Here is a 19,766-nt window from a genome sequence, read left to right as displayed (position 1 = left end):
TCCAGCTCTCCCCTGGACCCTCTCCAGCAGATCTCTGTCTCTCTTGAACTGGGGAGCCCAAAACTGGATCCAGTACTCCAGCCATGGTCTGGGCAGAGCAAAAGGGAAGGAGAAGCTCCCTGGCCCTGCTCTCTACCCAAGCACTTCAGCTGCTCTCTGCCACCACAGCAAACGCAAAGCGCTTAACGAAGCCTGCTCCAGCCCAGGGGGCAGCAGCAACTGTGCCACAGCCTGGGACACCGACAGCAACCACAGCAGCACCGGGCTGGCTCCTGGAGGAACCTGCATCTGTCTCTTTGGAACCTCCTCACTTCTCACTCTGGACCACTGGCTGCAGTACTCCAGGTGTGGTCTCAGCAGGGCAGAGGGGAGGAGGAGCCCCTCCCCTGCCCCTGCTTTTGTCCATGTGCTCCAGCACACCGCTGGCCCTGCTGGCCACCAGAGCAGAGTGCTTGAACTGCTGGAACTGGCCACAAGCAAACATGTGGGCATTTAAAGACACGTTTAGGGGTCGGTTTGGTTCTTTCACCCCTCCCCAGGAGCTGGTAGTAACTATGGGTGTCCATTTCCCCAGCTTCTAGCAGCAGTTGGCTTTGTAGGATGATTTCAGCCAGCATGTCCTGCTGGCTGAGTGCTCCCCAGGGGCTTCAGCTAGGCTGAGTTCTTTGCAGGACCCTTGTATTCTACTCCCTCCCCTCCAGGATGATCTGCAGACCATGGGGGCCACCTGAGCAGATACTACTTGAGTTGTCTTCTCCTGTATTTCCTCTGATGAGCTATGTGTAAATGAACTTGGCTGCTGTATACCCAACAGGGCAGTCTGACCTTGACTTCTGCTTGGACACAATAAAGGCATTTTGTGCATCTGATGTGCTACCTGGGAGACCTCTTCCTAAAAGCCAGGTGGAGCTGGAGCCAGCAATGGGTATGTACCAACCTGCCAGGGACATGTTGATCTTCAGCTGTCCCCCTCTCAAGGCACAATGAGCTTGGGGTGGGGGAGTTGGGTACAGCTGGGGAGCAAAGGGCTGGGCTAGGGGAATCAGGAAGGGACCTCCAAGACCTGTGAGACTTAGACTGGAGGTTGACAAGAAATTCTTTACAGGGAGGAAGAGGTTGTGGAGATCCCTTCTCTGGAGTGCTCAAGGCCTGGCTGGATGAGGCCTTGAGCAAGCTGGGCTGGCAGGAGGTGTCCCTGGGCATCGCAGGGGGTTGGAACTGGATGATGCTGAAGGTCCCTTCCAACCCAACCCCATTCTAGGAGCCTGTGGTTTGAAGACTCCTCTACTCTGGAAGCAGAGTTGACCTCTTCTGCCCACCCCTGAGCCCACCCCCACTGCTTGCCCATGAAACAGCTTTTCTCTGTTTTATTTCTTTCAACTCAAGCCAGGGCACCTTTTATTAACACTCCCAAGTTACAAGCACAAGTGGTGGCTCTGTCACCTTCCACTCAGTGACTTGAGCAGGGCAGACCTGGGACAGCTTTTCTGAGCCCCATCCATTTGTGCTGGTGTGCAGCTGCCCCTTTGTGGTGTCTCTGTGGTACCACCACCCCTATCTGTTGCTTCTAAATTAGGTTTGCTAACTGCTCACAGGCTTCTTCTTCCCCTTGCTAAGTAAACCCTACCCATTATGACTGGAACTATGGACTAATCCCATGGAAAGACAGCAAATGCAGCTGGAATTCAATCATTTTGGAGTCCAACCCTCCCTCCCACACCCTCAAGCATCCACACTGTATAAAAAACCCCAAATGTGTGTTCCTGCTCCATGTTTGGATGGCAGAAGTAAATTGCTGTGTGGTTTGGCATCTACTTGGATCCTGTAGAGAGCAGAGCAATCAGGCCAGATGAAGCACTTATGGACAGGATGTAGTTTCTGGAGGGAGAAGGTTAAGGATAAGGCTTGGTTCACAGCTTGCATTCTGTTGGACAGAAGAGTTAGTGCAGGTTTGAGGGGGAAAAAGCAGTCTGGGGCACCTCTGCTGTGAGGCCAGGCTGAGGGAGTTGGGCTTGTTCAGCCTGGAGAAGAGAAGGCTCCAGGGAGACCTTCTGGTGGCCTTTTGGTGCTTCAAGGGGCTGAGCAGACAGCTGGGGATGGGCTTTTGAGCAGGGCCTGTTGGGACAGGACAAGGGGGATGGCTTGGAACTAAAAGAGGGAGATTCAGACTAGAGAGAGTGGAGAGATTTGTAAGGATGATGGCAGTGAGAGTCTGGCCCAGGTTGCCCAGAGGTAGTAGAAGTCACATCCCTGGAGCCATTTCAGGCCAGGTTGGTTTGGGCTCTGAGCAACCTGCTCCAGTTGCCAGTGTCCCTGCTGACTGCAGGAGAGTTGGACTGGATGACACAGAAAGGTCCTCCCCAGCCCAAAGCAGCCTGTGGTTCCATCAAATGTTCTGTCTCTGTGGTGGTCACTCTGCAGCACCTTCACCCCAATTCCCTCTTACAATCAGGGTGCTGGCAGAGCACTGAAATGGACTCAGCTTCCAGATGGAGACACCCACAAAGGTCCCACTCCTCTCTTAACAGCAGCAGGACACTGAAATGGACTCAACTTCTGACTTCAGACACCCACAAGGGTCCCACTCTCCTCTTAGCAGCAGCAGGACACTGAAATGGACTCAACTTCTGACTTCAGACACCCACAAGGGTCCCACCCTCCTCTTAACAGCAGCAGGACACTGAAATGGATTCAACTTCTGACTTCAAACACTCAAAAGGGTCCCACTCTTCTCTTAGCAGCAGCAGAGCACTGAAATGGACTCAACTTCCAAATGGAGACATCCACAAGGGTCCCACTCTCCTCTTAGCAGCAGCAGGACACTGAAAAGGACTCAGCTTCCAAGTGGAGACACCCACAAGGGTCCCACTCTTCTCTCAAACAGCAGTTACCAGTCTAAGACTCTGTGACTGAAGTTAAATATGGGAGATCTTTAACTTATGTGGCCCTGATTTACTTAAATAACAAAACAGAAGTTACCTGTGGAGTTACTGAGCCCAAAGAATCCTCTACAGGCACCTGGTAACTCACTCTGGCTCAGTTTTAAGACCAAGAGCATTAAACTTGGCACAGGTTGCCCAGGGAGGTGTTTCAAGGCCAGGCTGGATGAGGCCTTGATCAATCTGGGGCTCAATCTATCCATCTATGAAGAAGCCTCTGTTTGAAGTAAAGGATACACAGTGGGGTTGAAGTTCTTCAGCACAAAAAAGGAAGCAATGATGACCAGGACCAGGAAGAGAGTATTGTTGTAGAAGATGGAGAAAGTTGTTGCTTCGTAGTCTGCAACTTCATTTTTCTTCCACAGGATCCTAGGAGCAAAGCAGAGAGATTGTTTTGGGAGGAGTGGGGGATTTAAATGCAACACTTTGATAGCCCAGAGTGTAGCAAGTCCAAATGCTGCTTCTGTCCTACCAGCCAGCAAGAACTAGCAGGCAACTCACTCACTAGAATCACAGAATCAGTCAGGGCTGGAAGGGACCACAAGGATCAGCCAGTTCCAACCCCCCTGCCATGCCCAAGGACACCTCACACCAGAGCAGGCTGCCCACAGCCTCAGCCAGCCTGGCCTGAAACACCTCCAGGGATCAGGCTTCCACCACCTCCCTGGGCAACCTCTGCCAGGCTCTCACCACCTTCATGCTCAACAACTTCTTCCTAAGCTCCAGGCTGACTCTCCCCATCTCCAGCTTTGTTCCATTCCCCCCAGTCCTGCCACTCTCTGACAGCCTCAAAAGTCCCTCCCCAGCTTTCTTGTAGGTCTCCTTCAAATCCTGCAAGGCCACAAGAAGGTCCCCTGGGAGCCTTCTCCTCTCCAGACTGCACAGCCCCAACTGCCTCAGTCTCTCCTCCTAGCAGAGCAACTCCAGCCCTCTGCTCTTCCACATGGCCAACTTAGATGCAGATTAAAGCCAAACCCCTGCATCTGTACAGAAAAAAACACCAGCCAATGAATAGTCCCTAACAAGCTGCTTGGAGTCTTAAAGCTTCCAGGCTCTGCTGCAAGAAAGGAGGGAAGAAGAAAGCTACCTCTCATCCTTCTCCTTCCGAGACATCTTCCTGTTGTCTGCCTCGGACAGCTTGCGAGTAACTTCTTTGGAGACAGCATCTTCTCTCTTCTGGGCTACTCTGTGAGCAAGAAACCAGCCTGTGAAACTGAGAAAGCCAAAAGGAAACCCTCCCTGAGGCCTGTGAGAATTCATTTAGCCTGAAGAATAAAGCTCTGTCATGACCCCAAACAGTTACAGGGCCGCAAGTAAGAACTGAGCGAAGAAAATGGTAGAATGGCTCAAGTAGATTGGAGAGAGGAGCTGCAGAGGAGGCAGCAGTGCCCAGGTGGGCAGCAGAGCCAATGGCATCCTGGGCTGGCTCAGGAGCAGTGTGGGCAGCAGGACAAGGGAGGTTCTTCTGCCCCTGTGCTCAGCACTGCTCAGGCCACCCCTGGAGTGCTGTGTCCAGCTCTGGGCTCCTCCATTGCAGGGAGATGCTGAGGTGCTGGAAGGTGTTGAGAGCAGGGCAGCAAGGCTGGGGAGGGGCCTGGAGCACAGCCCTGTGAGGAGAGGCTGAGGGAGCTGAGGGGGTGCAGCCTGCAGCAGAGGAGGCTCAGGGCAGAGCTCACTGCTGCCTGCAGGGAGGCTGTAGCCAGGTGGGGTTGGGCTCTGCTGCCAGGCAGCCAGGGACAGAACAAGGGGACACAGCCTCAAGCTGTGCCAGGGCAGGTTCAGGCTGGATGTGAGGAGGAAGTTGTTGGCAGAGAGGGTGATTGGCATTGGAATGGGCTGCCCAGGGAGGTGGTGGAGGTTGGTGAAAAGGGCAAGCAGTGGGGGTGGGCTCTGTGGGTGGGCAGAAGAGGTCAACTGCTTCCAGAAGAGAGGAGTCTTCAAACCACAGGCGCCTAGAATGGGTTGGAAGGGACCTTCAAGATCATCCACTCTGGAGGTGTTGAAGCCAAGCCTGGCTGGGGCACTTAGTGCCATGGTCTGGTTGACTGGACAGGGCTGGGGGATAGGTTGGGTTGGATGAGCTCAGAGGTCTCTTCCAACCTGCCTGATTCTATGACTCTGTGATATGTTAGAAGGGACCTTTGAGAGCATTCTTCTGTTCCACTGTACTTTTAGACTGATCAGTTGCAGAATGAGAGCATCCCAACGTGGTGGGGGCTGGAAGGGCCCTCTCAAAATCATCCCCACCCTCCCCAGGCTCTAAAGCAGGATCACTGAGAGTAGGTCACAGAGGAACAGACCCAAGCAGGTATTTCATAACCATAAGAGAAAAAGAGGCCAATGAGGAGATAAAACAGCTTTGGGGGGAACATTTCAGACACTCCTCCTCAGAGCTGCTGGGGGTTTGCTGCATCAGGGAATGACCCTTTCTGCTCCCAGCAGCCACCCCCACTTACTTGTGTTTGAGGACAAACTTGACGTTCTTGTAGGCAAAAGCCACCAGGTAGGTGCTGATGAGAGTCATCACACTGTAGAGGACTGCGGACTGAACAAGATCCATGTGCCATATCCTCCAGTAAAGCCCTTGAAATGAGACCAAGGCAAACAAAGAGCACTCGTGAGAGGTTCCTCTCCCCCCTGCCCCCTCGGCAGTCCTATGCAGCTCAATAACTTGGCACCGGTTCTGCCGGACCGAAGCGAATGCCTGCAGCATCAGGTAGGGGGTGGTGGAAAATCCTTCCCAGCAGAGAAATCCCTTTCGTCTGTGCTCCAAATGGGCCTCCAGGGAGCCCGCGGCAGCCGCCGGAGCAGCAGCCGACCCCGGGCAGCATCGCCACTGCCACGTCCCTGCTCCGCCGGCGGCTCCCGCGGCCCCGGGCAGCATCGCCACTGCCACGTCAGTGCTCCGCCGGCGGCTCCTCCAGCCCCGAGCAGCCTCCCGGCCCCGGGCAGCATCGCCACTGCCACGTCAGTGCTCCGCCGGCGGCTCCGCCGGGCCCCGAGCAGCCTCCCGGCCCCGGGCAGCGCTGCCACCGCCACCGCCACGTCACCGCTCCGCCAGCGGCTCCGCCGGGGCCCGGCACAGCACCGAGACAGCCAGCGCAGGCCTGGGGGAGCGGAGCACAGCCAGGACAGGACCGGAGCAAGATCAGGCTCAAGCGACCCCCCGAGGCTGCCACCCCCGCAGCGCCCCAAGGGAGGATGCGGGAAACCTCCAACTCCCTTCCGAGCTGCCTGCTCGCCTCGGCGCCTGCTGCCGCTGCCCGGGGCCCTCTGCCGCCCCTCGGGGGCTGCTGCCAAGAGCAGTCTGCTTCCCCCCCGCCCAACTCAGGATCCGCTGCCCCCGCTCCGGGGCTGCTTCCCCACCTCGGGGTCTGCTTCTCCCCCCCTCAGGATCCGCTGCCCCCCCTCAGGGGCTGCTCCACCACTCAGGATCCGCTGCCCCCCCTCAGGGGCTGCTCCCCCCCTCAGGATCCTCTGCCCCCCCTCAGGGGCTGCTCCCCCCCTCAGGATCCGCTGCCCCCCCTCAGGGGCTGCTCCCCCACTCAGGATCCGCTGCCCCCCCTCAGGGGCTGCTCCCCCACTCAGGATCCGCTGCCCCGCCTCGGGGGCTGCTTCCCTGCCCCAGGGCCGGTCCCCTCCCGGGCCCTCGGGGCCGGTGCCGGCACTCACAGATGGGGATGGCGGAGACGATGAAAGCGTTGCCGAAGAAGAGAGCGGAGGACTTGGCGGAGAGGTTGCGGCTGAAGTCCTGCAGCAGCAGATCCTCCTCCGCCTGCTGCCGCCCGCCGGGGCCGCCCCTGGGAGCCATGGCGGGTCCGGGCCGGGCACCGTCAGCGCAGCAGAAGCGCTTCCGGGGCAGGCTGCCGGCGGGGCGGGGCCTGCCCAGCGCTTCCGGGGCGGCGGCGGCGGCGGCGGGCAGGGCCCGGCCCCGGCGGGGTCGGTGTGGCGGAATGGCCGCGGCCGCCGCAGCCGCTATGGCTCTGGCTCCGGCTCTGGCTCCTGCGCCTCCGCGGCGGTGGTCACCGCCTCCCGCCGCCGTGTGGCTGCACCGGGAGCCCGGCCCGCGCCGCTGCGGCGCCGGGGGGTGTCCGTCCGGAGGGGGCTCGGGGCCCGGCGGCTGAGGCGTGAGTAGGTGCGGGGCCCGCGGGCGCTCGGGGCGCGGCGGCTGCGGCTGCGGCGGTGGCGGTGCGGGAGGGGAGGAGCGGAGCACGGCAGGGCATGGGCTGCGCCCCCGGGGTGACGGAGCCGCAGAGTTCTCGGGCTCGGAAGAGCTCGCAGAGGGCATCCAGGTCCAGCCCCGTGCCATGTCCTGCCCCAGGATAACGCAGAGCCTCTGGGGCCGGCGCAGCGGCCGGTACCGCTCTGTGCCTTGGTCACACGTCCGAGGGCACACCCGAGAGCCGCCAGCCTGCCCCCGGGGCCAGCAAAGCCTTCGGTGCCCAGGGCGTGGGAAGGAGAGAGTGGGTCCTGTGTGGGGGACAACTCGGTGAGGGGCCTGGAGCGGAGCCCTGTGGGGAGAGGCTGAGGGAGCTGGGGGGGTGCAGCCTGCAGCAGAGGAGGCTCAGGGCAGAGCTCATTGCTGCCTGCAGCTGCCTGCAGGGAGGCTGTAGCCAGGTGGGGTTGGGCTCTGCTGCCAGGCAGCCAGCAGCAGAAGAAGGGGACACAGCCTCAAGCTGTGCCAGGGCAGGTCTAGGCTGGATGTGAGGAGGAAGTTGTTGGCAGAGAGAGTGATTGGCATTGGAATGGGCTGCCCAGGGAGGTGGTGGAGTCTCTGTGGCTGGAGGTGTTGCAGCCAAGCCTGGCTGGGGCACTTAGTGCCATGGTCTGGTTGGTTGGGCAGGGCTGGGTGCTGGGTTGGGCTGGCTGAGCTTGGAGCTCTCTGCCAACCTGCCTGATTCTATGATTCTAAGGCTCCCAGGGGACCTTCTTGTGGCCTTGCAGGATCTCAAGGGAGCTACAAGAAAGCTGGGGAGGGACTTTTGAGGCTGTCAGGACTGGGGGGCATGGAACAAAGCTGGAAATGAGGAGAGTCAGCCTGGAGCTTAGGAAGAAGTTGTTCAGCATGAGGGTGGTGAGAGCCTGGCAGGGGCTGCCCAGGGAGGTGGTGGAAGCCTGATCCCTGGAGGTGTTTGAGGCCAGGCTGGATGAGGCTGTGGGCAGCCTGCTCTGGTGTGAGGTGTCCCTGGGCATGGCAGGGGGGTTGGAACTGGCTGATCCTTGTGGTCCCTTCCAGACTGATTCTGTGATTCCCTGATTCAGCTGCAGTGTTGCTGCCCTGATGAAGTTGGGTTCTGCTGCTTGATATGGAAATCTGGGATGACAAAGATTTGTTAACCACTTGTGTGATTCTAAGGGCTCTGCTTTTGACCTTGCAGTGAATTCTCAGGTGGATTTTCGTGCTCTGAAGTGTTTGAGCACAGCCTCTGTGTCAGTTCACCTGCAGGCAGTGATGGGAGCTGTGCTTCTGCTAGCAAGACCCTCCTGGGGCTTGGAGCTGGGCCTCCTGGACTGGATTGCCCAAGCAGATGAAGCTCAGGAGCTCTGAGGTCCAGCAGAAACACCTGTGAGACCTGATGGCAGCTGTGCTGCTGCACAAAGGCAGGTCCGTGGCTCCTCAGCTGCCACAACCAAGGTCCCAGCCTTCATCCACCTCCTGCTCCTCATCCCACAGGCAGGGATCATAGAATGGTTTAGGTTGGAAGGGACCTCAAAGCTCAACCATTTCAAAGCCTCATCCAGCCTTGCCCTGAACATCTCCAGGGAGGTTGTGGAGCACAGAAGCACAGAATGGGATCAAAGATCAAACTGCTCCAGTGTCTCCCCACCCTCACTGGGAAGAATTTCTTCCTCCTCTCCAGTCTCAATCTCCCTGTTCTAGCTCAAAGCCATTCATGTAAGACCTGTTCCTTTATGCCCTGCACTTCTGGGTTGTATGAATGTGGTCTGAAATTGCTTCAACCACTTCTGGCTTCCCCTGGTGGGAAGTTGACTTGATAGGGGCTGGGTGCTAGGTTGGACTGGATGATCTTGGAGGTCTCTTCCAACTTGGTTGATTCTATGAAGCAGCTTCAGCCTGCAGCAGGAAGAGTTTTGGTTGGCTATTGGGAACTGTTTGCTTCAGGAGTGGGCAGGGATTGGCACAGGCTGCCCAGGGAGGTGGTGGAGTCATCCTCCTTGGAGGCAGTCAAGAAACCTGTGACCATGGCACTTGTGGCCATGGTGATCTAAGGTTGACCTCAGTGATCTCAGAGGTCTTTTCCAACCAAAGCAGTTTTACCACTCTGTGGTCTTAAAGGTCTTTTCCAACCACAGAGATGTCATCATGCCACGATTTGGGTGAGTTAGAGAATGGTTGGTCTTAGTCTGGAGAAGAGGCTGAGGGGAGACCTCTCTGCTCTGTGCAACTCCCTGAGAGCAGGTTGGAGTGCAGTGGGGGTTGGGCTCTGCTGCCTAGTCTCAGGTGATAGAAGGAGAGGAAATGGCCTGAAACTGTGCCAGGGGAGGTTGGGTTGGGGAGGAGGAAAGATTTATTTGCTTCAGGAGTGGGCAGGGATTGGCACAGGCTGCCCAGGGAGGTGGTGGAGTCCCCCATGCCTGGAGGTGTGCCAGAAACCTGTGGGCATGGCTTAATGACCATGGTGGTGTTGGGCTGATGGTTGGAATTGATCTTAGAGCACTTTTCCAACCTTAATGGTTGTCTGAAGTGGTGTTTGCCTGTCAGGAGGTGTTGGGGGGTCCATGCTGAGAAAGGCTCCCCAGCAGGAGTGCAGATTGGCCTTGGCTGCTTCCTCACACACACAGTAGGTGCCAGCAGTCATTGGGCCAGTCTGAGGGTGGAATGAAACGAAGCTGGGCTTGCCCTTGCTTTGGGCTTCCATGGGAAGGCTGCTGCCATTCTGGGACACAGTCTGCCTGGAAAGATGAAGGACAGGGATAGCTCCAGGCAGTGGAATGGTGAAAGGTGGCCTTGAAACAACAAATGAGGCCTTTGCTTTTTCAGCAGCCCTGGCACTGGCAAGCTGTAGCTTTAAGCAGTGCATTGCATGCCACAAACACTCACTAAGGCTCCAGGCTCACTTGAATCACATCAGACTTGCTGCCCCCAGAATCAACTGGGCCACTGATTTCTGTCAAAACAGTTCCAGTTTCTGGCTGAGTGCTTCAGCCTCCATTGTGCTGCCTGCATCCTGCCAGAGTCCTCCTCTGGAAGCCATTGGGAGCATAAGGCAGCAAAGGCAGGGGAACAAAGGCTCCCTGGCCCAAAAGCAAACTCCTCCTGACAGCAGGAATGTGACTGTCGTTATCCCTGCAGCTTCCAAAGCATATTCCTTGGCCACTTCCTTTCTGAGCCATGGAAGTGGTGGGAAATGCTCTGGAAATTCACAGGTTGCCTTTGCTGCTCTGCAGATCTCTGTGCTGGAGCAAGGTGCAAACTGCCCACGAGGACAGGGGCATTGCTCCAGTACTCCAGACGTGGCCCTGAGCAGGGCAGAGTAGAGGGGCAGGAGAACCTCTCTTGATCTGCTGCCCACACTCTTTGTCATGCATCCAGGAGACCCTTGGCTGTGGGCACAAGGACACATTGCTGGTTCCTAGCAGTGCAGACACAGCCTAAAAGTTCAGGAGTGAGACTTCATCTTGAGCTGTGCCTTGAAGTTCAGGAGGGAACCTGGGCAGGTTGCCCTCCATGTTGCCTTTTCCATCCTCTCTGCTGGGTAAGAAGTGCCATGGTTATGAAAACTGTTTGAAGTTTTCATGTGCAAATGAAATCTAAATTCCAGCTTTGCTCCCTCATTTGTTCCAGAGTCAGGGAGCTAAACTATGTGGAGAATGAGATCAGAGCAGAGCAAAAGCTGGGCTGTAGCTAAGGCTGAAAACCTTCCTTTGTTCCAAACTGCTCTCTTCTAAGGTTCTCAAATCCTCCTGTTTGCTTGGATGCTTTGCACTGTACCCTGCAGCAAGGGATTAGTGTGCTGAGGGCTGCATCAGCTGAGCGGGGCTCGCTGAGGCACAAAGGCAAAACCTCTGAATCAACACATGGCACAGCCTGGGCAGCTCCTGCTCTCTGGGTGAGCAGCCTGGAGGAGAAGCTTTCCTTGGGAGCATTCTGTGCTGCTTTCCTTGGGAGCATTCTGAGGTGGCTGAGGTTTAGAACTGGAGCTCTCATCTGGAGGGGTTATTTTTCCAGCCAAGTGGTTTCTTGCTATGGTTTAGAAGGTGGCCACAGGAAGCAAGGTGGAGGAGCAGGCTGGTGAGGAATGGCACTGTCCAAAGCAGAGTTGTTTGAGAGCAGAGTTTGAGGGATTCAGCTGTGACTCTGGAAGGAGAGAAGAAGGTTTGAGTTACCCTAAGCATGAGAGGAACTTCTTTAAGGGTGCTGGAGCAGGCAGCCCAGAGCGGTTGTGGAGTCTCCATCTGTGCAGAGCTTCCAGCCCCACCTGGATGTGTTCCTGTGTGACCTGCTCTAGGTGACCCTGCCTTGGCAGAGGGTTGGGCTTGATGGTGTGGACTACCCTGCTGGGATTCTGTCACCCTCCTCTGTGTTAGGAGAAGGGAGGAATGCTGCAGTTACCACAGACCTGCTGCGGTTAGAAGAGACCTTTGAGGTCATCCAGTCCAAGCCTTACCCCAGCACTGCCACTAAACCACAGCCCTCAGCACCACATCTCCATGGCTTTGAAACCCCTCTAGGGGTGAGGACTCCACTACTGTCCTGAACAGCCTGGGGCAGGCTTGACAACCCTTTTGGGGGAGAAACTGTTCCTCACATTCAGCCCTGACTTCCCTTAGTGCAACTTGAGGCATCTTCCTCTCTCCTATCGCTTGTTGCTTTGCAGAAGAGACAACCCCCACCTGGCTCCAGCCTCTTTTGAGGGGCTGTTGAGAATGTTTATGGCAGCTCCAAACCCACAGGAGCATTCCCCACAGCTCATACAGGCAGGAGCATGGAGATGAACCCAGCAGAGCACATCCCTGAGCTCTTTTTCCCTTTCTGCTCACCTTTGGTTTCTAAAAGCTGGAGTTTGCTTTGCCTTTCTGTGATGCTTTATCCAGAGGGAGCTCAGTGTAGCAGATGTGACCCATTTTTTTGGTCTCTTCAAATGGCCTCATCTGCTCCAGTTTCCTACTTTAGCATTTTAAAAGGTTTTGGTTGCTGTGTTCTGCCTTCAGGCCAGATGAATGAAGTCACAGCTATAACAGCTTCCCAGGGGCTGCTTGGCTCAGCAGCCAGCTCGGGGACAGCATGGAGCTGACCACACTTCTGAAGGCAACAGCAAGGCAGAGAAGGGACCTCAAAGCTCAGCCAGTTCCAACCCCCTGCCCTAGGCAGAGACACCTCCCACTAGAACAGGTCACTCAAGGACTCATCCAGCCTGGTCCTGAACTCCTCCAGGGAGGTTGTGGAGCACAGAAGCACCCAACGTGATCAAAGATCACGTTGGGTGCTTCTGTGCTCCACAACCTCCCTGGAAAACCTGTGCCTGTGCTCCACATCCTCCCTGGACAGCCTGTGCCAGTCTCTCACCACCCTCAATCTGTGCCAGGCTCTCACCACCCTCACTGCTTCCTAACATCCACTTTCAATCTCCCCTCTGCCACTCCAAACCCATTCCTCCTCCTCCTCTCATTACCAGACCTTCTCAATAGTCCCTCCCCAGCCCTCCTGCAGCCCCCTGCAGATCCTGCAAGGCCACTCCAAGCTCTCCTGGAAGCCTTCTCCTCTCCAGGCTGCACAGCCCCAACTCTCTCAGCCTGTGCTCAGAGCAGAGCTGCTGCAGCCCTCTCAGCATCTTGGTGGCCTCCTCTGGCCTGGCTCCAACACTTCCATGTCCTGCTTGTGCTGGGGGCTCCAGAGCTGCACACAGATGTTTGGAAAAGAGCTGAATTCATCCATCTAGCTTGGGTGCATGCTTCACTGCCCTAAAACCTGCCTGGGCCCAAAGAGTGCAGGGCAATGCACTTGGATCCAGTATGTGGCCAGGCACAAGTGGTCCTCCCCAGGGCTCAGGACTGGGGCCAGTTCTCTTGAATGTCTTTATCAGTGACTCCACCTGGAGTGCTGCAGCCAGTGCTGGAGCCCCTGGGACAAGAAGGCTATGGAGGTGCTGGAAGGTGTCCAGAGAAGGGCCAGGAGGAGGAGCAGAGGGCTGGAGCTGCTCTGCTGGGAGGAGAGACTGAGGCAGTTGGGGCTGTGCAGTCTGGAGAGGAGAAGGCTCCCAGGTGACCTTATTGTGGCCTTGCAGGATCTGAAGGGGGCTACAAGAAAGCTGGGGAGGGACTTTTGAGGCTGTCAGGGAGTGACAGGACTGGGGGGAATGGAGCAAAGCTGGAAATGGGGAGAGTCAGCCTGGAGGTTAGGAAGAAGTTGTTCAGCATGAGGGTGGTGAGAGCCTGGCAGGGGTTGCCCAGGGAGGTGATGGAAGCCTGATCCCTGGAGGTGTTTCAGGCCAGGCTGGCTGAGGCTGTGGGCAGCCTGCTCTGGTGTGAGGTGTCCCTGGGCATGGCAGGGGGGTTGGAACTGGCTGATTCTGTGGTCTGGGTGAGGGGACTGAGGTTGGATGGGGCTGTCAGCAACCTGCTCTCTGGAAGGTGTCCCAGCCCATGGCAGCTGGAACCAGATGATCTTTAAAGCTGCTTCCAACCCAGACCATTCTATGAGTTAAGACTCCCTCTGTAAGTTCAGAGATGAGACCAAGCTGGAAGGCAGTGCTGATGTGCTGGAGGGTCAGGAGGTCCTGCAGAGGGACCTGACCAGCCTGAGTGGATGGGATGAGGTTAATCAAAGTCAAGTACTGAGTCATTTGGGTCCCAACAACCCCATGAGTGCTTCGGGCTTGGGGCAGTGGCTGGAAAATGCCCACAGAAAAGGACCTTGGAATGTTGGTTGACAGTGGCTGAATATGAGCCAGGGTGTGCCCAGGTGGCCCAGGCTCAGCATCCTGGCCTGGATCAGCAGGAGCAAGGCAGTGACTGTCCCCATGTGCTGGGCTCTGCTGAGTTCAGGTTTGAGCCCTTTACTCCAAGAAGGCTGTGGAGGGGCTGGAGCAGGTCCAGGGGAGGGCAGTGAAGCTGGGGAAGGGCCTGGAGAACAGGGCTGTGGAGGCGCAGCTGAGGGAGCTGGTTCGGAGCGAAGCTCCCAAAGGTCTCTGCAGTTCTGCGCGGTTGCATGGCTGGGTCTGTGCCGCCGCCGGGGCTCAGGCTGCCGCCGGGGCTCAGGCTGCCGCCGGGGCTCAGGCTGCCGCCGGGGCTCAGGCTGCTCCCGGGGGCGCCACAAGAGGGCGCAGCAGCTCCGCCGCAGGCCGCCCCGGGGCGCGGGCAGCTGTCTCGGCTCGCAGGCTGGGCGGGGGCTCGGCTCAGTTTCGTGCCCCCGAGTGCCTCTCTGGCCTCTACCAGGCCCGTGGGTGGGGGTGTGGTGCTTGGCAGGTGCGCAAGTTGGGCAGGTTCATTTGGAACTCGAGCAGTGTGTGCAGCAGTCCTGCTTGTGCAGCACCGATGCCTCCTTGCACACCAGCCTCAGAACAGCAGAGACTGGGAGGGACCCCTGGAGCTCAGCCTGCCCAGCAGCACAGTGCCAGGGGGGGCTGGAAGCTCTCCTCACAAGGACACTCCACAGCCTCTCTGGGCAGCCTGCTCCGGGCCTCCACCACCCTCACAACAAACAACTTTATCCTCCTGGGCTCTACTTTGTGCCCACTGCCCCTTGTGCTGTCCCTGGGCACCACTGAGCAGAGCCTGGCGCCAGCCTCTTGCCCCCAGCCTTTAGCTGTTGCTGAGCATTGCTCAGCTGCCCTCTGGGGCTGCTCTTGTGCAGGCTCTCAGCCCCAGGGCTCTCAGCCTCTGCTGCTCCCAGAGCTGCTCCAGGCCCCTCAGCAGCTCTGCAGCCTGCCCTGGGCTCTCCCCAGCACTTCTCTGTCCCTCTTCAACTGAGGAATCCCAGAACCGGGCTCAGTACCCCAGATGTGGCCTGAGCAGAGCAGAGGGGTCCAAGATTCCTGTCTCTCATAGCAGCAGGGCACAGGGAAAGAACAAGAACGACTCCAGTTGGTCACTTTCTTATTGTCTCATTCTCCAGCAGCTCCTTCTAAGGCTCTAGCATGAAGCTAGGCAGTGGTGGAGCCTGCCCTGGGCAGTCTGTTTCTACCCTGAAACCCCTTCCATGAAGAAATTCTTCCTCACTTCCAGCCTAAGCCTCCTCTGGTGCAGCTTGTGGCCACTTTCAGAGGGACCAGAGAGGGATGGAGCCCACCAGGTGTCACTGCAGGCAAAGCTACCCAGTCCAGGTGGCACTTTGGTGTCCTGCCCTCTTCCCTTTCGTTAGTGAACGCTTCACTGTCGTGTAAACACAGCGAGCACTTAATTAACTTAATTACACAATTAACATGCCCAGGCTTAGCGTGAAGAGGGAATCTGGAAGTAACCACGGAAAATAAACCAGGCTGTTGATTTGTGCAGCTTGTAAGGGAGAGGAGAGAAACTGGGTCGGATACTAGGAACAATTTCTTTGCTGCAACAGTGGTCGGAGATTGGCACAGGCAGCCCAAGGAGGTGATGGAGTTCCCAGCCCTGGAGGGCTTCAAGAAAGCTGTGGCCGTGGCCCTTTGGGGGACAGGGTTTGGTGGCTGTGGTGAAGCTTGGACTGGGTGATCTGAGAGGTCTTTTGCAGGCAAACTAACTCTCTGCAAAGGGGATGAAGCTAGGTGCAAAATGTAGGTGGTAGGAAACTCTTCCTCGGTTCTCCCAGTGGCTTTGTGTGCCCAGAAGCTGGACCAGTGTTGTCCTGGGATCCATCCCAGCTACTTTAGGTGCCCACCCTGAGGCAGGAGGAACTAATGAGCAGTTGTGGCCAAAAGAAGAAGCACCAAGGAGGTTCCTTTGTGCTCCCACCCCTCCTCTTTGTCTCCCCTGCTCGTGAGGCACAGATGCTTGAATCTCTCTCTTGAGCTGGGGCTGAAATTGTATTCCAACCCAAACAGTTCTCTGCTATCTGTATGGAATGGTCTGCTGCGATCTGATGAAAAGTGACCTCATGCAGAGGTCTGATTGGTGTGGCAGAGCTGGCACACCTTGGTGAGGGGCTCAATTCTCAGAGCCTCTCTGTTCCCATCTGCTCCTCACTTTTAAAGCTGTGCTGTTGACATTTCTTTTCCCTTGGCACTCACCTCACCCAGCTTGCTGGCACAAGTCCACCTCGGAGCAGGGGTAGGGCTTGGAATGTTATTTGAAGGTGATTAGCACTTCTCATCGAGCATTGGTATGGAAAAGAACCATCTGCTTGGCTCATCTGAAAGCATCCCCGTTAGAAGAAAAGGAGCAGAGCTGAGTTTCGGTTTCAGTTAGGTAAGAAATGTTCATCTTCTCTTCGGTCCTCTCGATTAATTCAGCAGGGGGAAACCAACTGAAGGCAGAAGTTGGATATTTCTCCTCAAATAAAAGAGGTCTGACTTTAGTTGCAGGAGGAAATAGATGAGAGTGACTCAGTATAGCTGAAGAGGAACAATTTTCATCCCTTTTTCCCCCTTAACATTCAAATCTGCTGCTCCACAGCAGAGAAAAGAGGCAGAGAGGTTTGGGTGCTCTCTTTGAAGTGCTAAATAGTTCAAGTGCTGTTGTGTGACTCAGGGGACCTGCATCCTCTTCCACTTGCCTCGGACTGATTGCTTAACCTTGGATACGTCTCGTTTTGTGTCTTTGCTTCGTTGTTCCAGCAGCCAAGCTGGACCAAACTAGGAATTGAATGAAGTTCCATCAGAATATTCGAAGCACAAAGCTCAGAGTTCAGTGTTTTCTCTAGCACTGCTTTGTGCCTAGCGGAAAATCCAGTGCTGGAAAGCAGTTTAAATAAGGAAATTAGAAGTTGGTTGGAGAAATGAGAGAGAAATCTTGCGGAGGAAGCACTCAGAAGTCCACTTTGTGGTTTGCTGTGTGCAGTGAGCTGGATTATTTTAGGCGCACAGAGCACAAGGACACAGAGAGTCCTCGCCAGGGGGTTTTTGGATGCACTGAAACACGACTCGATGATAGCTTCCCATTGTTTCCTTGAAGGGAGGAGCCACACCGAGGTGAAGCAGCAGTTTGCAAGACAAAAGCATCCCGAGAGCAGGTGAAATGGGGAAAAGTCAGGCTTTGATGGCTGGCTGCCTGCATCGATTGGGCAGTGCCTGCCTTTCTGATGGTGCTGGGTACCGCCCTTGTTGGGAGGGGGCAGAGAATGTGGTCGGGAATGGAGAAATCACAGAATTAATCAGGTTGGAAAAGACCTCTGAGATCACCGAGTCCAACCTATCACCCAGCACCTTCTCATTAACCCATAGCATAGATGTTCAAGAGGAGGCCTCATGCAGCCTCCTCTTGAACATCTCCAGGGGTGGGGACTCCACCAGCTCCCCGGGCAGCCCATTCCAATGCCAGTCTCTCTTGGTGTGAAGAACTTCTTCCTAGCATCCGACTCTTTTTTTTTTCTGCTGGATTGTCTGGCAGGATTGTAGAGAGCTGAAATCAGAGCTTGAGGGCTGACTGCTCCTCTCCCTTCTCCTCCTCGCTGAAAATGCAGGGAGCAGGAGCCTGGGCAAGGCAGACTGGGGTGGGACTGCCTCAGAAGAGAACGAAGATGCTCAGAGGGCTGCAGCAGCTCTGCTGTGAGCACAGGCTGAGAGAGTTGGGACTGTGCAGCCTGGAGAAGAGAAGGCTTCCAGGAGACCTGGATCTGTATGAGGCTCCAGGAGGGCTGAGGAGGGACTATTGACATGGTCTTGTAATGACAGGACAAGGAAGAGGAATGGGCTTAAACTGGCGGAGGAGACATTGAAAGTGGATGTGAGGAAGAAGAGAGGGTGGGGAGAGACTGGCACAGGTTGTCCAGGGAGGTTGTGGAGGACACCTCCCTGGAGGTATTCAAGGCCAGGCTGGATGAGGCCTTGTGTGACCTGCTCCAGTGGGAGGTGTCCCTGCCTATGGCAGGAGGGTTGGAACTGGCTGAGCTTTGAGGTCCCTTCCAACCTAAACCATTCTCTGATCTTTTGTGTGCCACATAGCAGCCCAACATCCTGCCAGGTCCAACCAGTGTTTGTTGACTTGGTTTCATCTAAAACCCATTAAGTTTGACCTTTAACGTCACCTAAAACCCTGAGCAACCTGATCTGGTTGGAGATGTCCCTGCTGCCTTCAGAGGGCGTGGGTAAGATGACCTCAGAGGATCTCTCTCAGCCTAATGCATTCAGTTACCCTTCCTGTGTGCTCGGAAGTGAAGAGTGTTCCTCATTCAAGTGGTGAGGTAGGAAAGGGAATTTCGTTTCTGTCCCTAGGGAAGGGGAGGGAAAATGTGTTGGAGCTTGAGAACTTTTTGTTGAGCTGAAGATAGGAGCCAGAGACATTTCCCCTCTTTCATCAGCAGAGAAGTGAAGTGTGCATAGAGCAATCGCCGCACTATTTGCAAGTCAGAGTTGTAAATGGCCTCTTCTCCCTGCTGCCTTTACCATCTGAAAGGACTAATGAAAGCTCTCTTCCTCCTTCTTAGGATTTCCAGCTCTACTTAAAGATGAGCTCATCCTTTCATGGTCCTTAAGGGCTCTTTCTGTATTTGTGGGGGTTGCCTTGGGGGAAATGGTTTCCTTTCATTATCCATTTGCTTGCAGAAACACGGTTGTCCAGGTTATTCCAGGCCTCTGTCTTCCCTCAGTTTCCATCCCTCCAGCCTTGCTGGTACCTCAGCCTCTCCCTCAGCCATATAATACGCTGCTTATTTAGATCTCAGGCATCAGCCAGGCTATTCCACACAGCTGATTTCTGTCCTGCTCAGAGAAGAGACATGCAAGAGTGTGCTGGCTGGAGGAGGCTGTGACACACAGCCACTCAGCCTGCTTGGGAAAGCAAGCTCTTGTTTTGTCAAGCCCAGACAGAGGGCAAGGCTGTGACTGGCTGATGTTGCAGGCACTCAATTAGTTTGCAGATGGTGTTCTGGGGTTGGATTAGATGAGCTTTAAAGGTCCCTTCTCACCCAAATCACTTGACTGACTGGAGCTGAGCTTGCCACCATGCCCACAGCACATGCAGGTCTTGCTAGCTTAGCTGGGTGCTGAGGGACGTGGTTCAGTGGTGGACTTGGCAGTGCTGGGTTAATGGTTGGGCTCCATGATCTAGGAGATCTTTTCCAGCCCAAATGATTCTGTGATTCATCATTTTATTATTATCTTTCTTCTTCCTGTTTGCCCTTCAGGCTACTCTTTAAAAATACAATTTCCCAACCCCTGCCCTGTTAAGTGTGGGGATGAAGAAAGCTGAGCTCTATCCATTTCTGTAGGTTATGCCACAGAATGGTTTGGGTTGCCACACACTGGGCTTGGCTGTTGGAAAAGCTCTTGAGAAGGAAGCAGAGCAAGTGCAGGACTCTTTTTGCTTCCCTCAGCTGAGCAGTTCAGAAGCAAATAGGAGCTGGATCTCAACAGCCCTTCAGCTCCTGCTCTGTGGTGGTGTTTCTGGTCCGTGGAAGGACCTCTGGCAGTGTGCCAGCAGAGCCTGGAGCTCTTGCTTCCAGAAATCCTCCTGTATCCCTGGAGGTGTTCAAAGGATGAGTAGATGTGTGGTCAAGGAGGTGTTGGGTAGGAGGGTGGACTTGACTATCTTAGAGGTCTTTCCCAATTTCAGTGCTTCTATGATCTGGTTTTGGTATCCGCATCTGCAGGAGCTGCCTTTACTCATCCTCTGTGTGTCAGTTGATAAGGAGTCAGCTCCATTCAGCCTGGCCTTCAACACCTCCAGGGAGGGGGCATCCACACCCTCCCTGGGCAGCCTGTTCCAGTGTCTCCCCACTCACACTGTCAAGAATTT

The 19,766-nt window shown here is 55.7% G+C and overlaps 2 protein-coding genes across 5 annotated transcripts in view; one reads left to right on the top strand and one right to left on the bottom strand.

Annotated features, from left to right (window-relative positions):
- Positions 1-1,365: 1,365 nt before the first annotated feature.
- Positions 1,366-6,797, bottom strand: SSR3 (signal sequence receptor subunit 3). Of its 2 annotated transcripts, none has more exons than XM_064165197.1 (5): positions 6,612-6,797; positions 5,396-5,522; positions 4,027-4,152; positions 3,177-3,308; positions 1,366-1,878 (listed from the first exon to the last, which is right to left on the bottom strand). In XM_064165197.1, exons 1-5 carry the CDS (start codon positions 6,748-6,750, stop codon positions 1,812-1,814), a joined length of 591 nt encoding a protein of 196 aa, XP_064021267.1. In that variant the 5' UTR covers positions 6,751-6,797; the 3' UTR covers positions 1,366-1,811. The 2 variants fall into 2 exon arrangements, with proteins under 2 accessions (XP_064021267.1, XP_064021268.1); XM_064165198.1 differs by having other exon boundaries at positions 4,027-4,125.
- A 151-nt stretch (positions 6,798-6,948) lies between these two features.
- Positions 6,949-19,766, top strand: part of TIPARP (TCDD inducible poly(ADP-ribose) polymerase) — a 44,103-nt gene continuing 31,285 nt past the window's right edge. Inside the window, exon 1 of one of the 3 annotated variants that reach the window (XM_064165057.1) lies at positions 6,949-7,066. The gene's annotated coding sequence lies outside the window, so the exon portion shown is untranslated. Of the gene's footprint in view, positions 7,075-19,766 lie in introns of all 3 variants that reach the window. The other 2 variants (XM_064165056.1, XM_064165055.1) reach the window with 2 other exon arrangements.

This window comes from Pogoniulus pusillus, chromosome 26 (genome assembly GCF_015220805.1).
Source record: "Pogoniulus pusillus isolate bPogPus1 chromosome 26, bPogPus1.pri, whole genome shotgun sequence".
Classification (NCBI taxonomy): Eukaryota; Metazoa; Chordata; class Aves; order Piciformes; family Lybiidae; genus Pogoniulus; species Pogoniulus pusillus.
Note: the sequence above shows the minus strand (reverse complement) of the source record. Positions and strands in the feature narration are given on the sequence as shown.